This window comes from Gymnodraco acuticeps, unplaced genomic scaffold, assembly GCF_902827175.1.
Source record: "Gymnodraco acuticeps unplaced genomic scaffold, fGymAcu1.1, whole genome shotgun sequence".
Classification (NCBI taxonomy): Eukaryota; Metazoa; Chordata; class Actinopteri; order Perciformes; family Bathydraconidae; genus Gymnodraco; species Gymnodraco acuticeps.
Window position 1 is genome coordinate 92,688 of NW_022992072.1, and position 14,877 is coordinate 107,564.

Genomic DNA, 14,877 nt, shown 5'->3' on the forward strand with positions numbered 1-14,877 from the left:
ATACGTTAAGAATGATTATGATACGGATATGGAAGTTGCTGCTCTGTCCCTGCCTAAAATGTTAGGTGCGTTTGTGTTATTGTGTGACTTTTGATGTTATAAAGGGTTAGTTAGGAGCCACCAAAGTTTCACAATAACACAAACCAACTAACAGATAAAGGCAGCAGTAGACTCCTGTGTTCTCCAAATGTAATTTATAGTTATTTTCAATGGAGTCTGGTGGCTTTGGTGAGAACATAGATAACAGATTCAAACACCTGTCGGAAAAGGGCTGTATGAGGGTAAGGTGAACATATTCTTAAAATGATGCATGTAAGGGAAACTTCTGTGTAGCAATGCAGTGGGAGTCACCGACTCAGGAAGGAGACACGGTAGAGCAGGAGCTTTGATGTCAAACACTGGAGGTTTATTTGGAGTTTCGGCCGGAGAGTTCACATCACAAGTCACAGCAGCCACGGTCTGACTGCACGGGTGGGTTGCCACGTCAATTCTGGAGCGCCTCTCTCTCGTTAGCCCATTTAACTGGTTTCACAGAGAGTAATCAACATATTTTCATAAGATAGTTTAAACAGTTGGGAACACTGAGTCACTTGCGTCCGTCATTTATGGCCTCGAAGATGTCATACCTTGGAGTCCACAAACAACAAAGAAGGAAGTGTCCCAGTGCACCCACAACAACAGACCATCTGTGACCGAGTGTTGACCGGTCACAGAATGGGAACAATAACATTATGGCTGAAGCAGCCTATGTCCTTAAAGGAGATAAACAGACGTCAGGGTTGGTCATGTACGTCATATCTAGGAGTCTAGGTCAATCATTTCTCTAACAATGCATACATTTAAACTGATACTGATCATTTTAGGTAGGTCTTTTTATTAGGTGGCAAACATACGTGTTCTTTCTACCCTTATCCACAGCAGAATATTGCTTTGCTTCAGTGCCGTAACTCGTGTCTGTTTCTCCAAAATGAGAGTGCAATCACCACCTTTTATTGTTATAAGGTGACTATGGATAAGTCCCTCATAAAACCTTACTTCAAATATCTGAACTATTTCTTTAAGATTAACATAATAATATGTGTAATCAAAATGAGTTAGAGTCTCCTCACCGGCTGTGAGTGACTTGTGATTCAATATACGGAAGATTTAATATATAGATACTTTAAGAAACTATACGATATGATACGTTAAGATTCAATATACGTGAAGATGTAATATATGTTAAGATACTTTAAGACACGATGCGTTACGTTAAGGTAGATGGTGGTTTTTGCCAGTAAAAAAAACAGTTTAAGAGTATGCTTTTTATTTTTAAATATAAAAATGGTGTACATAGAAGTACATTGCTTCAGTGCCCTAACTCCTGTCTGTTTCTCCAAACTCAGCGTCCAATCACTGCCTTTTTTTGTAAGTAATACTGTGACTATTGAAAGTCCCTCATAAAACCTTACTTCAAATATCTGAAGTATTTCTTTATGATTAGCAACACCCACAGGGGAACTGATTCTGAGCCGGGAGTCAAGTTGAACTTCCCGTCTTAAAGGTCCCCTATTATACTGTTTATAGGTCTCAGATATATACAGAGCATGTCTCTGGAGTGTTTGGCTCCAAATACCAAGCAGATCATTGCAGCATCCCATAATCCCCTCTGTTTCAGCCCTGTTTCAAAACTGCTGATTCTCTGTCTGTTACTTTAGATGAAAATAAGGAGCCCCTCCCCACGCCCCTCTGAGAGAGATTTGGTTAAAAAGAACACAATAGCCGCGTTCACACCGGAGTACTTTTCCCCTTTAGTTCCGTTAGTACCCCTTATGTTGCGTTCACACCAAAAAGAGTACTTAGTGCCGGGAACTTTTAACCCCATTTGTAGTCCCTGCTAGAGAGGTGGTACTATCCTGGGGGGAAAAAGTGCCCCAGTTCTGATTGGCTGGGCGAGTTGCAAACCATGCCCCGTAAAACTCTGAAAAGTTTTGTGAAGCCGCCATTGTATTTGTGGCATTAGCATTATTAGCATTAGCCCAGCGCACCAACGGAGAGAGACTAACTTATGGCAACACAAAAAAAAACATGGGAGCGGTGGAGATGAGGAGGTGTCAGCGTTCTGGCGATTTACTCAGAAGGCTTCAGTAGAAGCTGCTGGGAGTCCCAGCAGCTTCTACTGAAGCCAGTCCCCAACTCCGGGGACTTCCGGCCGGGGACTTCGGGTGGCAGTATACGCCGTGAAGTGGTTTGCGGCCTGCCAGTAAACCCAAAGCAGAAGAAGAAGAAGTGACGTCAGCGGCTCATTTGACTAATCCTCCCTCAGGGAAAAGTACTCCGGTGTGAACGCGATTGGTACTTAGTGCCCTGGGGTAACTAATGGTTACACAAGCCAAAACATCGTTATGACATCATAAAGTGGGCAAAATCTGATCAGCTCATTTTCAGACAGGTTTTTATATAAATGGATCAAAAAGAGAGAGAATCTTTTTTCCTGAAACTTTCAGAATCTCTTAAACAGAGGGGACACATGGTGATGTAGAAGAGACATGGAGAAGAGGGGACGCATGTTGATGTAGAAGAGACACTGAAGAAGAGGGACACATGGTGATGTAGAAGAGACATGAAGAAGAGGGGATACATGTTGATGTAGAAGAGACATGAAGAAGAGGGGACACATGTTGATGTAGAAGAGATGAAGAAGAGGGGACACATGTTGATGAAGAAGAGACATGAAGAAGAGGGGACACATGTTGATGTAGAAGAGTCATGAAGAAGAGGGGACACATGTTGATGAAGAAGAGACATGAAGAAGAGGGGACACATGTTGATGTAGAAGAGACATGAAGAAGAGGGGACACATGTTGATGTAGAGACATGAAGAAGAGGGGACACATGTTGATGTAGAAGAGACATGGAGAAGAGGGGACACATGTTGATGTAGAAGAGACATGGAGAACAGGGGACACATGTTGATGTAGAAGAGACATGAAGAAGAGGGGACACATGTTGATGTAGAAGAGTCATGAAGAAGAGGGGACACATGTTGATGAAGAAGAGACATGAAGAAGAGGGGACACATGTTGATGTAGAAGAGACATGAAGAGAGAGGGACACATGTTGATGTAGAAGAGACATGAAGAAGAGGGGGACACATGTTGATGTAGAAGAGACATGGAGAAGATGGGGACACATGTTGAATGTAGAAGAGACATGAAGAAGAGGGGACACATGTTGATGTAGAAGAGACATTGAGAACAGGGGGACACATGTTGATGTAGAAGAGACATGAAGAAGAGGGGACACATGTTGATGTAGAAGAGACATGAAGAAGAGGGGACACATGTTGATGTAGAAGAGACATGGAGAACAGGGGACACATGTTGATGTAGAAGAGACATGAAGAAGAGGGGACACATGTTGATGTAGAAGAGACATGAAGAAGAGGGGACACATGTTTGATGTAGAAGAGACATGGAGAAGTGGATTTTGCACAATAGGTGACCTTTAAGTTTTGTGTGTGTGGAATACACTTTTGTGACATGATGTGTGTCCTGAGTCTCCTCACCGGCTGTGAGTGAGTTGGGGGTCCTGCGTCGGAGTTTGTGCTCCAGCAGCTGGTGGGTCCGCGTGGGACTCGCTCCTGCCATCAGCCTCACTGTGGTCTCATGGAGGAACACCTGCAAGGTAAACACAAACACATCAGAGCTGCAATGCCTGTCATCATCCAGGTGTCTGTGTGAGGGATTTACAAGCAGAGAAACATTGATCCTTCTCTATACCTATTCACTGTGAAAATGAAATAACATTTAACTATTATATTTAGTATTCTTCTCTTTGCTGCTATTACTGCTTTTATTTATTTTGTTTCTATTTGTATCTGCATCCATAGAAGCCTGCAACATTTCAAGTATAATGACAATAATAATTTTCTTATAGAGCGCTTTTCTAGAAACTCAAAGACACTTTAAACAGTAACAATACTCATAAAAACATAATTAAAACAACACACTGCAAATATATAAAACACAACATTAATTACAGATTAAAAGCAGTTAAAGATCTTCTGAAATTCTTACGGAAACAAACTGTTATCTACTGTAACAGCTTGCTCTATTTTTACTTTATTCTCTTGGCTTAAATGGATGTTTTTTAACGTGTGTTTCTGTTTCTATCTATCCTAATTCTCTTATGTGTATATGTAAAGCACTTTGAATATAAATAGACTTGCCTTTCATTATAATGAGGACTTTTACTTGTAATGGAGTATTTTAAAACCATAGTATTTTCTATTTGAAATGTTCTGAGTACTTCTCCCAATATTTCTCACGACTGAAGGCACTTCATTTCAAGCGTCTTGAACAAGTCAAAACAGAACGAATCAAGTGAAAGCAGGAGTCGTTGAAGACCCTCCGGCTGCAGTAATGACTCCTCCCGTAAAATAAAGTATGATTGATGATGTGTTAAACCGCGTGAGATTTCTGCAGAGCGGGGGGGAACTTGATTCAGTAACTGAGTTTCATCAGGATCCAGATGATCTCTGCTGATTCCCAGCAGGAGAGCTGCCTGTTTTACGATATTATGTCATCATTATATATTGATGAATTCGTTTAGTTTGGCTGAGATGATGAAAGCTGATTTAAAAACTGATTCAACATCTTGTTTTAGGCATTTATCCATATTTTTGAGATTTAAAGAGGGATAAATGAATCATAGTTATGAATCTACCGATGAACTTTCCCACATTGCTGCAGGAAATGCAGTGTAATTAAGGTCAGAATGATAAACCCTTGGCAGTTATCTAGAAATGCCTTGTTGTAATGTCAGGATTTAAGGGTTGTTAGCACTGCTGCAGTGAAGGGATTTCAATGATGCTTCTCTTCAGAATGTAGAACCAGAACGAAAGACATGTTGCATCTCTGTTCAACCCTTTAACAATAAATAATAATACCTTTTATTTAAAGAGTGCTTTCATAAAGGTACTCTGTCTCTACTTTAAAGAGTCCTCTCCTGCTGATGTTCAGGTGTATATCAGTATGTAGTGTCTCTACTTTAAAGAGTCCTCTCCTGCTGATGTTCAGGTGTATATCAGTATGTAGTGTCTCTACTTATCAGTATGTAGTGTCTCTACTTTAAAGAGTCCTCTCCTGCTGATGTTCAGGTGTATATCAGTATGTAGTGTCTCTACTTTAAAGAGTCCTCTCCTGCTGATGTTCAGGTGTATATCAGTATGTAGTGTCTCTACTTTAAAGAGTCCTCTCCTGCTGATGTTCAGGTGTATATCAGTATGTAGTGTCTCTACTTTAAAGAGTCCTCTCCTGCTGATGTTCAGGTGTATATCAGTATGTAGTGTCTCTACTTTAAAGAGTCCTCTCCTGCTGATGTTCAGGTGTATATCAGTATGTAGTGTCTCTACTTTAAAGAGTCCTCTCCTGCTGATGTTCAGGTGTATATCAGTATGTAGTGTCTCTACTTTAAAGAGTCCTCTCCTGCTGATGTTCAGGTGTATATCAGTATGTAGTGTCTCTGCTTTTAAAGAGTCCTCTCCTGCTGATGTTCAGGTGTATATCAGTATGTAGTGTCTCTACTTTAAAGAGTCCCCTCCTGCTGATGTTCAGGTGTATATCAGTATGTAGTGTCTCTACTTTAAAGAGTCCTCTCCTGCTGATGTTCAGGTGTATATCATATGTAGTGTCTCTACTTTAAAGAGTCCTCTCCTGCTGATGTTCAGGTGTATATCAGTATGTAGTTGTCTCTACTTTAAAGAGTCCTCTCCTGCTGATGTTCAGGTGTATACAGTATGTAGTGTCTCTACTTTAAAGAGTTCCTCTCCTGCTGATGTTTCAGGTGTATATCAGTATGTAGTGTCTCTACTTTAAAGAGTCCTCTCCTGCTGATGTTCAGGTGTATATCAGTATGTAGTGTCTCTACTTTAAAGAGTCCCCTCCTGCTGATGTTCAGGTGTATATCAGTATGTAGTGTCTCTACTTTAAAGAGTCCTCTCCTGCTGATGTTCAGGTGTATATCAGTATGTAGTGTCTCTACTTTAAAGAGTCCTCTCCTGCTGATGATCAGGTTCATATCAGTATGTTGTGCCTCTACTGGGACATGTCTCCATGCTTCAATGTTCAAAAAGCTCTTCATTTTTCTCATACTGCCTGTGCTGCAGCACCTATTTTCACCCTCTGTCTGAAACCAGAGCCCAGTCTGCTCTGATTGGTTAGCTGGCCGGCTCTGTTGTGATTGGTCAACCTCTTAAGAGTGTTTACCTTGTGTTGTGCCTGCCTGTAGCACTGTGTGAGCTTTCGGAGCGCGCTGAGGTCCTTCTGGAAGCCGGACAGCTGGGACCCCGGGGCCAGACCGGGCTCTCCGTTACTGCTGCCCCCCCGCTGCCACACACTGGTCCTCAAGGTCAGCAGGAGGTCACAGATCAGGAGCTCCACACCCTTAAAAGAGAAAGAAGACTTAGTTTGGTGCGTTTACATAAAGATGCATCATTGGAAATTATATTATATTTTCATAAAAATATCTCTATACTATTTTAGTTTTTTATTTCACACTTAACTAACTACTTATCAAGATTTTCATTTCATTGGATCTTTTATTGAACATTTTTCTTTAACTTCTTATGTTTATTTAAGTACTTCGATGTTATTTTAAGGATATTTGTGTGCCTTTACACAACGATCGACAGCTCTACTTGTATGGTAACCCCGATTTAAGTTTTGAACAGTTCTAAAATTGAGCGACTGTCACGAAACCCAAATGTCCCACCAGATAAATAAGTATTCTGATTCTCCCATACATCTCACCCAACATGCAATCCTACAATTAAGCAACATCTCACCCACTGTGTACACTGTGTGTGTGGTGTGTGCAGATTGGAGAGGCCTCTGTGTTGCACTGCAGACACATTGCACTCGTCATCAGGACCATGCAATGCAACTACAATGCACCACAGCCACCTCCTGTCATGCACACTGTAACACACACACACACACACACACACACACACACACACACACACACACACACCACACACACACACACACACACACACACACACACACACACCACACACACACACACACACACACACCACACACACACACACACACACACACACACACACACACACCACACACACCCACACACACACACACACACACACACACCACACACACACACACACACACACACACACACACACACACACACACACACACACACACACACACACACACACACACACACACACACACACACACACACACACACACACACACACACACAGCTAATTTATATTTAACTTCTCTACATTCAAGAGGCAGCTATTGTACTTTTTCCTTTTACTACATTTACTTCCCATTCCTAGTCACTAGTTTTACAATAAAAACACATGATATGCTTATACGATATGATGAAGTACTTTAGTTCTCACCAACCCCAAATCGACTCTCCTATCATGATATCGATATAATGCCCAGCCTTGTTCATGAGCAGATAAGAGAACATAATTAAGATTTTTCTGGAACTCAAAGGCGCTTTACAGTATGAGGGAGGGTAGACAAACAAGGACACGAGTGATCCTGTGTTCCCTACCTTGTTGAGATAGTTTCCGGTCTGAGCGAGGGGAACGGAGATGCTGGAGCGCAGGAAGCTGCTGGCTCTGTCGCAGTGAGACAAGCAGGCCATCGCTCCCTCGCCCTTCAGCGGAGAGAGACTCATCTGAACGGCCTTACAGAGCAGCAGCACGGACTTAGGCACAGGGTGGCTGGAGCGGAGAGGAGGGAGAACAGGGAAGTGAGGACAGTTATCAAAATACTTGGTGGGATATAAGATTTTGTGACAGAAATACAATAATCTTCCTCAGTGTTATTAGTATTGCAGAGTTGAATAAGTGCACGGGTTATATAGTGTACGTTTTGTCTGTATGGCACTATTTAATATGATTTAAGCAGATTTCGGATAATAACGACACCCATGTCTCTGATTTAAGATTATCTTGTCCGGCTAAAAATGTCCTGTAGTCTTCAACAATGTAACCCAGATGAAGAAAGGATGCTCCACCTTCACATCGCTTATTCTAGATTCTGTTTTGTAGTGCAGGACGTTGTGTTTTGTTCCTATTTGGACCTAATTGAACAAGGAAGAATGGTCAAGGTGAGAGTGAGTACTAGGTTGCTACTGTTGCTGTTGTTTGTTGTTATTGTTTTGTGGGTTTTATTATGTTGTGTTGTCCCTAATGTTTCTTGTATCGTCTCAGCTGAAAATAAAATAAAAAAAACATTGAAAGAGAAAAGGCAGCTCATTCTGGAATAGCCTCCGAACTGAGATACGGGATTGTCCCACTGTCGATAGTTTTAAAGGTCAACTGAAAGGATGGTTGAGAAATAACCAGACGACGTGCGATCACCGCTAAATGCACTTTAACACAGGGGTATCCTCTCTTGCACTTTAGGTATCGATGCTGCTATTTTGTATTACCATGTCCTAAATACTTGGGTATTCTACTCTTGCACTTTATGTATTTGTACTGCTATGTTTGTAATTTTCATTTTCTTAATGTTTCATGTGAGGGACTGCGGATGGAAAGTAGCTCAAAGCTAAATCCGGCATATTTACACTTGGTATATTTCATGTTTTAAGTATTCATTAATGTGCAATGTCCCTCCCAAATAAACAAATAGATAATAACAGGTTTTGCTTGACTTACTCCAGAGTATGCAGAGCCCTGGGCATCCGCTCTGCTTCTGCCAGCAGTGACCTCACAGAGGCGTCGTCGCCCTGCAGCCAATGAACAGCCGCCTTCAGGACCAACGCCCACCAGCGGCTCACCGGGTCTCCAACTGACAGGAAGGAGAGAGGAAAGGTGTGTAACAAATCAAGGATAAAAACAGACAATACAGGAAGGCATTGATGGAAGACATAGGACATATATTTTACAAATATTACTTACAATTACAAATACAATTAAATGTATCACAATTAAGGAAAAGGAAGAGATAGGAAATATATACATCTGCAATTAAATGTATCACCATTAAGTGAATTAGGCTTTTTCAATATGCTCAAAGTTCCTATGCTTTAACTGCCATGTGTGCCGCTAACTGTTGTTCTCTGTGTTATTGTTGTAGTGTTGTTGTTGTTGTTTTGTAAATTAAAGACCTATCTTTTTAATTTGGCTTATCATTTTTAGTGGTATCACTGTTCATCTTTTATAGTTTTAACATATTTTATGTAAATATTTGATGTTCCTCATTTGTTATTGTGATTGTTTTTGTCATGCTCTGTAAAGCACTTCGGGATGCGTCAAGCATGAAAGGGGCTATATAAATAAAGTTTATTATTTACATATTATGTATTTGATGCGCTTTCACACCAAGTACTTTGCCGTACTTAGTTCATCAGAACTCGTTAGTTCTGATGAACTAAAGAGTAGATCGCGTTCACACCGGAATAAGTCCCTGAGGGAGGATTAGGAAAATGAGCCGCTGACGTCACTTCTTCTTCTTCTTCTGCTTTGGGTTTACTTGCAGGCTGCAAACCACTTCACGGCGTATACTGCCACCCGGAGTCCCTGGACGGAAGTCCCCGGAGTTGAGGACTGGCTTCAGTAGAAGCTGCTGGGAGTCCCAGCAGCTTCTACTGAATTGGTTGATATGGGCTGAGAAGGTGTGGGAAATCTATCTGATGAAACAAATAGCTTATGCACGAAGACTTTAAACAGATATTTATTAAAAAGGTGGACTTCTGCCGTTATTATACTCGTACAGCAAACAACATATCCCCACACCTTCTGACTCATACCAGTACCTCCATCTTCCTCACACCCATCCATACACAGTTCTCCCCAATTGTTTTATTATGATGTATGTATTTATTCATTTATGTATTATTATTATTATTATGATGAAGAAGAAAAGGCAAAAAACCTAAACGTGTGAATATGCCATGTTAAATAATACAAAAGGACCTACTAGCTCCACTCTATAGATATTTCTGAAGCTGTGAAAAGATGTTCCCAGTCAAATGAGAGCTGATGATTAACATCCTTGTCTTTTTATCTCTTCTCCCAGTCTCTTGAGGGATAGAAAGCTGTGTGTGCAGAACGTCTCTGGAAGTTAATTAGCATCGCCCAAGGAGACTGCCAATGTATTCAAATCCATCGCTAGTCACTTACTACCGCAAAATCAATGTCTGCAAACAAAAAGAGAATCCCAAAGGACCAATTGTTTGTCAGCGAACGGTAAATAGAGCAAAAAGAGAAGAAATCGCTTCATGCCGTCAGTTATAAGTGTGGTTACTTAATTAAGGGAAATGTGTGGAAATGTCTTCCTCCTTGCCAACATCCGATGTGATTCATGCTTTATTTGGATTGGGCAGGGTTTGCTCTGTTGGTGTTATTCATACCTGGAGTGGTGGTGTGATTGGGAGGAGTCGAGAAGGGAGGAGGAGGGGAGGGAGAGTCCTCCGTGCAGCTGTTCAACAACTGCAGGAACTCAAGGGCGCTGGAAAACTCCCTGAAAGAGACACACGTTCAACAGATCCAGGGTAAGTATAGAGTGGTGCCACGATGACGTCTTTTTGAAGGTCGATTCATAAGATAGCATCGCAAGGCTGCTTCTGTAAAAAGCCAATGGGGTTTTTTGCATTTGGAATTTGGATTTTTGCAGATGATGAGACATTTTGTGATTTTTGAAGCGTAAATGCAATTGCCAAGGGTAACGTAGGCTTAAAAAGGAACTACATCACGATCACATGACCACCGCTAAGCTAAAGGTGGCTAATTTTGGTTGTGTTGATGTTTAGTCAATTCATTTAGACACTCGTTAGCAAACACAGTTTTGAGGACACGTAAAAGCTTCAGACGTTCTCTAGTGGGGTATTTACTGACATATTTTATGTCGTACGACAAAACATGAAAATGTTTGATGCTTGTGTTAACCACAGACCTTACTGTATTTCAGGCATGTAACCCAAACACACATAAAAACAACCATTGAAGCACCTGTTTCGGATTTGTAAGCATACTTGTCTGTACCGACTACCCAGGGAGAGGTCAGAGAATTTAAATGAATGTCTGTATTTATGAATCAATTGCTTAGAAGGAAAGGGGTAATGTATGTATGTGTGTGTATGTGAGCAATAACATGTAGATTTGAGTGGACTGTAAACTGAGGCGGGTGTGATTTTTATGTACATCTCCATGTATGTTATATATTTGTGGAATAAATAAAAAGTAAAAAAAAACAAACAACCATTGACTTTGAGACGAGTGATCCTGGAAGTGCTGAAATGCACACACACTGCTGGTACCCTCTGCCTTACCCAGAGCCGTTGTTGCGTTTTCCAGCTTCAGAGTTGCTCTGCGGCTGGATCAGCGTGTGGACGGCTCTCTCCAGAAGCTTCCTGCAGAAACAGCGGTGCAGCTGGGCGATGGGGTCGGCTGCAGGGAGATCAGAAACAGAGAGGAACAGTTATATCATATCTAATAAAGTTATATGATATCTAATATGTATATATGACCAAGTACCAGGGTTTCCTCTAGGATTATTTTCTTCCCGGTCAAATTTCTGTAAATAATTTATTTGACCGGACAAATTTGAAACTTACATGTTTCAATAATAATAATAATAAGAATAGTGTAGCAGAGTTTCCGTTAGCAGGTAATTACCGGTAATTAACTTTGTGTTCATTTTGAAATTCATTTTAATAAAAGAGTAAAATAGCCTCTGGGTGTGTTTGCCTCATACCTGGGTCTCTCTGAGAAGTGTACACGCCGTCGCTGCTGTCCGACTTCACCGACCAATCACAGCTCAGGAAGAACTGCCTCCCCAGAGGCGTGAAGAGCCAGCGCAGGCAGTCAGGGATGGACTTGCCCTCTGATTGGTTGGCCACACTCTCTGCACAACTCAACAGATAACCCTGGGGGATAAACGGGTAAGAAAATATGATGTTGATGAAAAGAAAACTCATCAAAGGGAAGTGTTTAAATGTGTGTGTGTGTGTGTGTGTGTGTGTGTGTGTGTGTGTGTGTGTGTGTGTGTGTGTGTATAAAAAAGTCCTTGATTAGAGAAATTAGTGACATGGTTTTGGAAGAGTAGCCTGGTTTTAACATTGTATGCATGAACGCAAATGACTTAATTGTATTTTAAGTAGCCCTAATGTATGTGTGTGTGTGTGTGTGTGTGTATGTGTGTGTGTGTGTGAGAGAATACTCCTCGTGGCATGTTTGTTATGGAAGAGTAGCCCGGTTTTGTCGTTGTATGCATGAACGCAAATTACTTCATCGTAATGTAAAGTAGCCTAATGTGTGAGTTGTTGCTGTGTGTGTGTGTGTGTGTGTGTGTGTGTGTGTGTGTGTGTGTGTGTGTGTGTGTGTGTGTGTGTGTGTGTTCAGGAGGCAGCGATGGTGGTGCCCCCGCTGAGGCGCAGCAGGATCTGCTGGCAGTCCTGCAAGGAGCGCCGGTCTCCCACCCGCTCCAGGTGGTATGGATGCTTGTGTGCGTGTGTGTATGTGTGTGTGTGTGTGTGTGTGTGGATGGATGCTTGTGTGCGTGTGTGTATGTGTGTGGATGCGTGTGTGTGTGTGGATGATTGTGTTTGTGTGCGTGTGTGTGCAAGAGGGAGGAGTAACAGTGCTCTATTGGATACCACAGTCATAAGTTGGAGCTGATGAGAGACTCACAGGCAGAAAGGAGAGATGATGGCCCAGGATGGTGCGCAGAGCGGTGGCTGCGGTGACGTAGATCTGGGTCAGCTGGGCGGGGGCCATCTTGCTCTGAGCGCTCTCGCTGAGGTTGACGGCATTTAGAGAAACAGAGAGAGCCCACAGGCTGCTGCGCTGAGGCAGCTTCCCTAGAGAGAGAGAGAGAGAGAGAGAGAGAGACAGAGACAGAGACAGAGACAGAGACAGAGACAGAGACAGAGAGAGAGAGAGAGAGAGAGAGAGAGAGAGAGAGAGAGAGAGAGAGAGACTGTGTGACTCAAAGTGGGGGATCATATCTGCTGTCATTCATGTCAAATACAGTCTGTTGTTGTTTTTTATAATAAACGACGTATTCCTTTTCCCTAAACTGTACACTGATATCTTTAATAATAACCACTCACCAAATATTGTGGTATTCACATTTTTACATATATATATATATATATTGGGGATACAATGTGCACATTTTTACTTTAACTTCTTATGTTTATAAACATATTGTTATTTTTATGAAATATGATCTTTGTATTGCACATTTTCTTAAATGTATATACATATTTGTTTTATATTTTATTACATTTTTAACCTTTATTGCACATTATTACTTTACTTCTTATTTTTACATTAAAGGTCACCTATCATGCTATTTTTAGGCAATAGCATAGGTCTCATATGTATCAAAATATATAAAAAAACATGTCTATGAAGTGTTTTGCTCAAAATACCAAACAGATCACCCATTCTAGCCATGCCTCATATCCCTCTATTTCACTTCCTGTTTCTAAAGTGCTGATTTGGGGAATAAAGCTTTAAAAAAATAATTGATAACAAATAAAAAAGGAGGGGGCTGAGCTCATGCGGGACCCGGCAGCTACTGTCTAAACTAAATGCTGCCGTGATGAAACGCCATATCATGGATTATCAAGGATTCTCTCTGAAACAGTCTGGAGTTCAAAGGCTTTCTCTCTTGCCGGTTATACCACTAAGGTGAGTTCCTTTTACTTCCTGCTTCTTCACACACATGCTCTCCAGTACAGGTTAGCTCTGAGTGTTAGCGATGCTAATGTAAACACCGACCATATTACGTCCAAAACAGTCGGGCATTGTTTCTGATAGCAACTTTCTGATTGGGCCGTGGGTCCACATTTCAGATATTACGTCATATCGGACGCAAATCTGGATCAGCTCCGTTGTTCCCCCGTTTTTAGAGATTTGGGTACGGAGGAAAAGAGAGAGGGTTTTATTTCCTGACGCTGCGTGAGTTCCCTGACGCACCGGGGACACATAGTTGATGTAGAAAAGACATCAGAAAGTGCACTTTGCATGATAGGTCCCCTTTAAAAAGGTAGTTACTATTATTTATTGCTAATCTAATTTAAACAATTTTACTTTACTTTCATGTTTTTCTATATGTGTATTCTATATAATTGCACATTATTATTATTTATATACAATAAATATTTGTATTAAATTCTAAAATGGAGCAACTGTCACAAAAACTAATTTAAAGAAAAAGATAATATTAAGTGATTAATCCCTTGTGTCTTCATCCCCCCTCTCCCTCACCCTCTCCTCCCCCCTCTCCCTCACCTCTCCCTCTCACCTCCCCCTCACCCTCTCCTCCCTTGTCTCCCTCTCCTCCCCTCTCCCTCACCTCCCCCGTCTCCCTCTCCTCCCCCCTCACCTGTGAGTTGCAGCTGACTCAGCTGGTGGTAAACCAGTGCAGCGTCCTTCGCACTGGTCCTCGCCTCCTCGCCCTCATGTTTCCCCCCCACCTGACGAACCAGCCAGCCCAGAGGAATCGGGCGGTGCAGGACGTAGCGGACCACGTTCCAGCTGAGCGAGCACACCAGGTCCAGGTTGGAAGAGGGAAGGGCTCGAGTCAACACGGAGAGGCAGGTTTCTAAACTCCCCATCGCTGCCGTGTAATCTCCCTGCAGGAGAGGAGGCAAGGCAAGTTTATTTATACAGCACCTTTCAACAAAAGGCAATTCAAAGTGCTTTAGACAAATGAAAGACATTAAGAGCATTAAACACATTAGAAACATTAAAAAGCAAAGATAGTAAAACATGAATATCACAGGTACATGAATAAAAGTTACAGTGCAGTGTGAGATGTGAATAGTTCAACTAAAAGCAGCGGCAAAAAGAAAGTCTTCAGCCTGGATTTAAAAGTAGTCAGAGTT

At 41.7% G+C, this 14,877-nt stretch overlaps 1 protein-coding gene across 1 annotated transcript in view; it reads right to left on the bottom strand.

The window, feature by feature from the left end:
• srebf2 (sterol regulatory element binding transcription factor 2) overlaps nt 1-14,877 on the bottom strand; it is a 44,746-nt gene that overhangs the window by 2,822 nt on the left and 27,047 nt on the right. Inside the window, 9 exon segments of the mRNA XM_034202292.1 lie at nt 3,548-3,659; nt 6,249-6,425; nt 7,582-7,753; nt 8,696-8,828; nt 10,393-10,502; nt 11,311-11,428; nt 11,736-11,907; nt 12,671-12,840; nt 14,376-14,625. Of these exon segments, the coding sequence (XP_034058183.1) occupies nt 3,548-3,659; nt 6,249-6,425; nt 7,582-7,753; nt 8,696-8,828; nt 10,393-10,502; nt 11,311-11,428; nt 11,736-11,907; nt 12,671-12,840; nt 14,376-14,625 (1,414 nt within the window).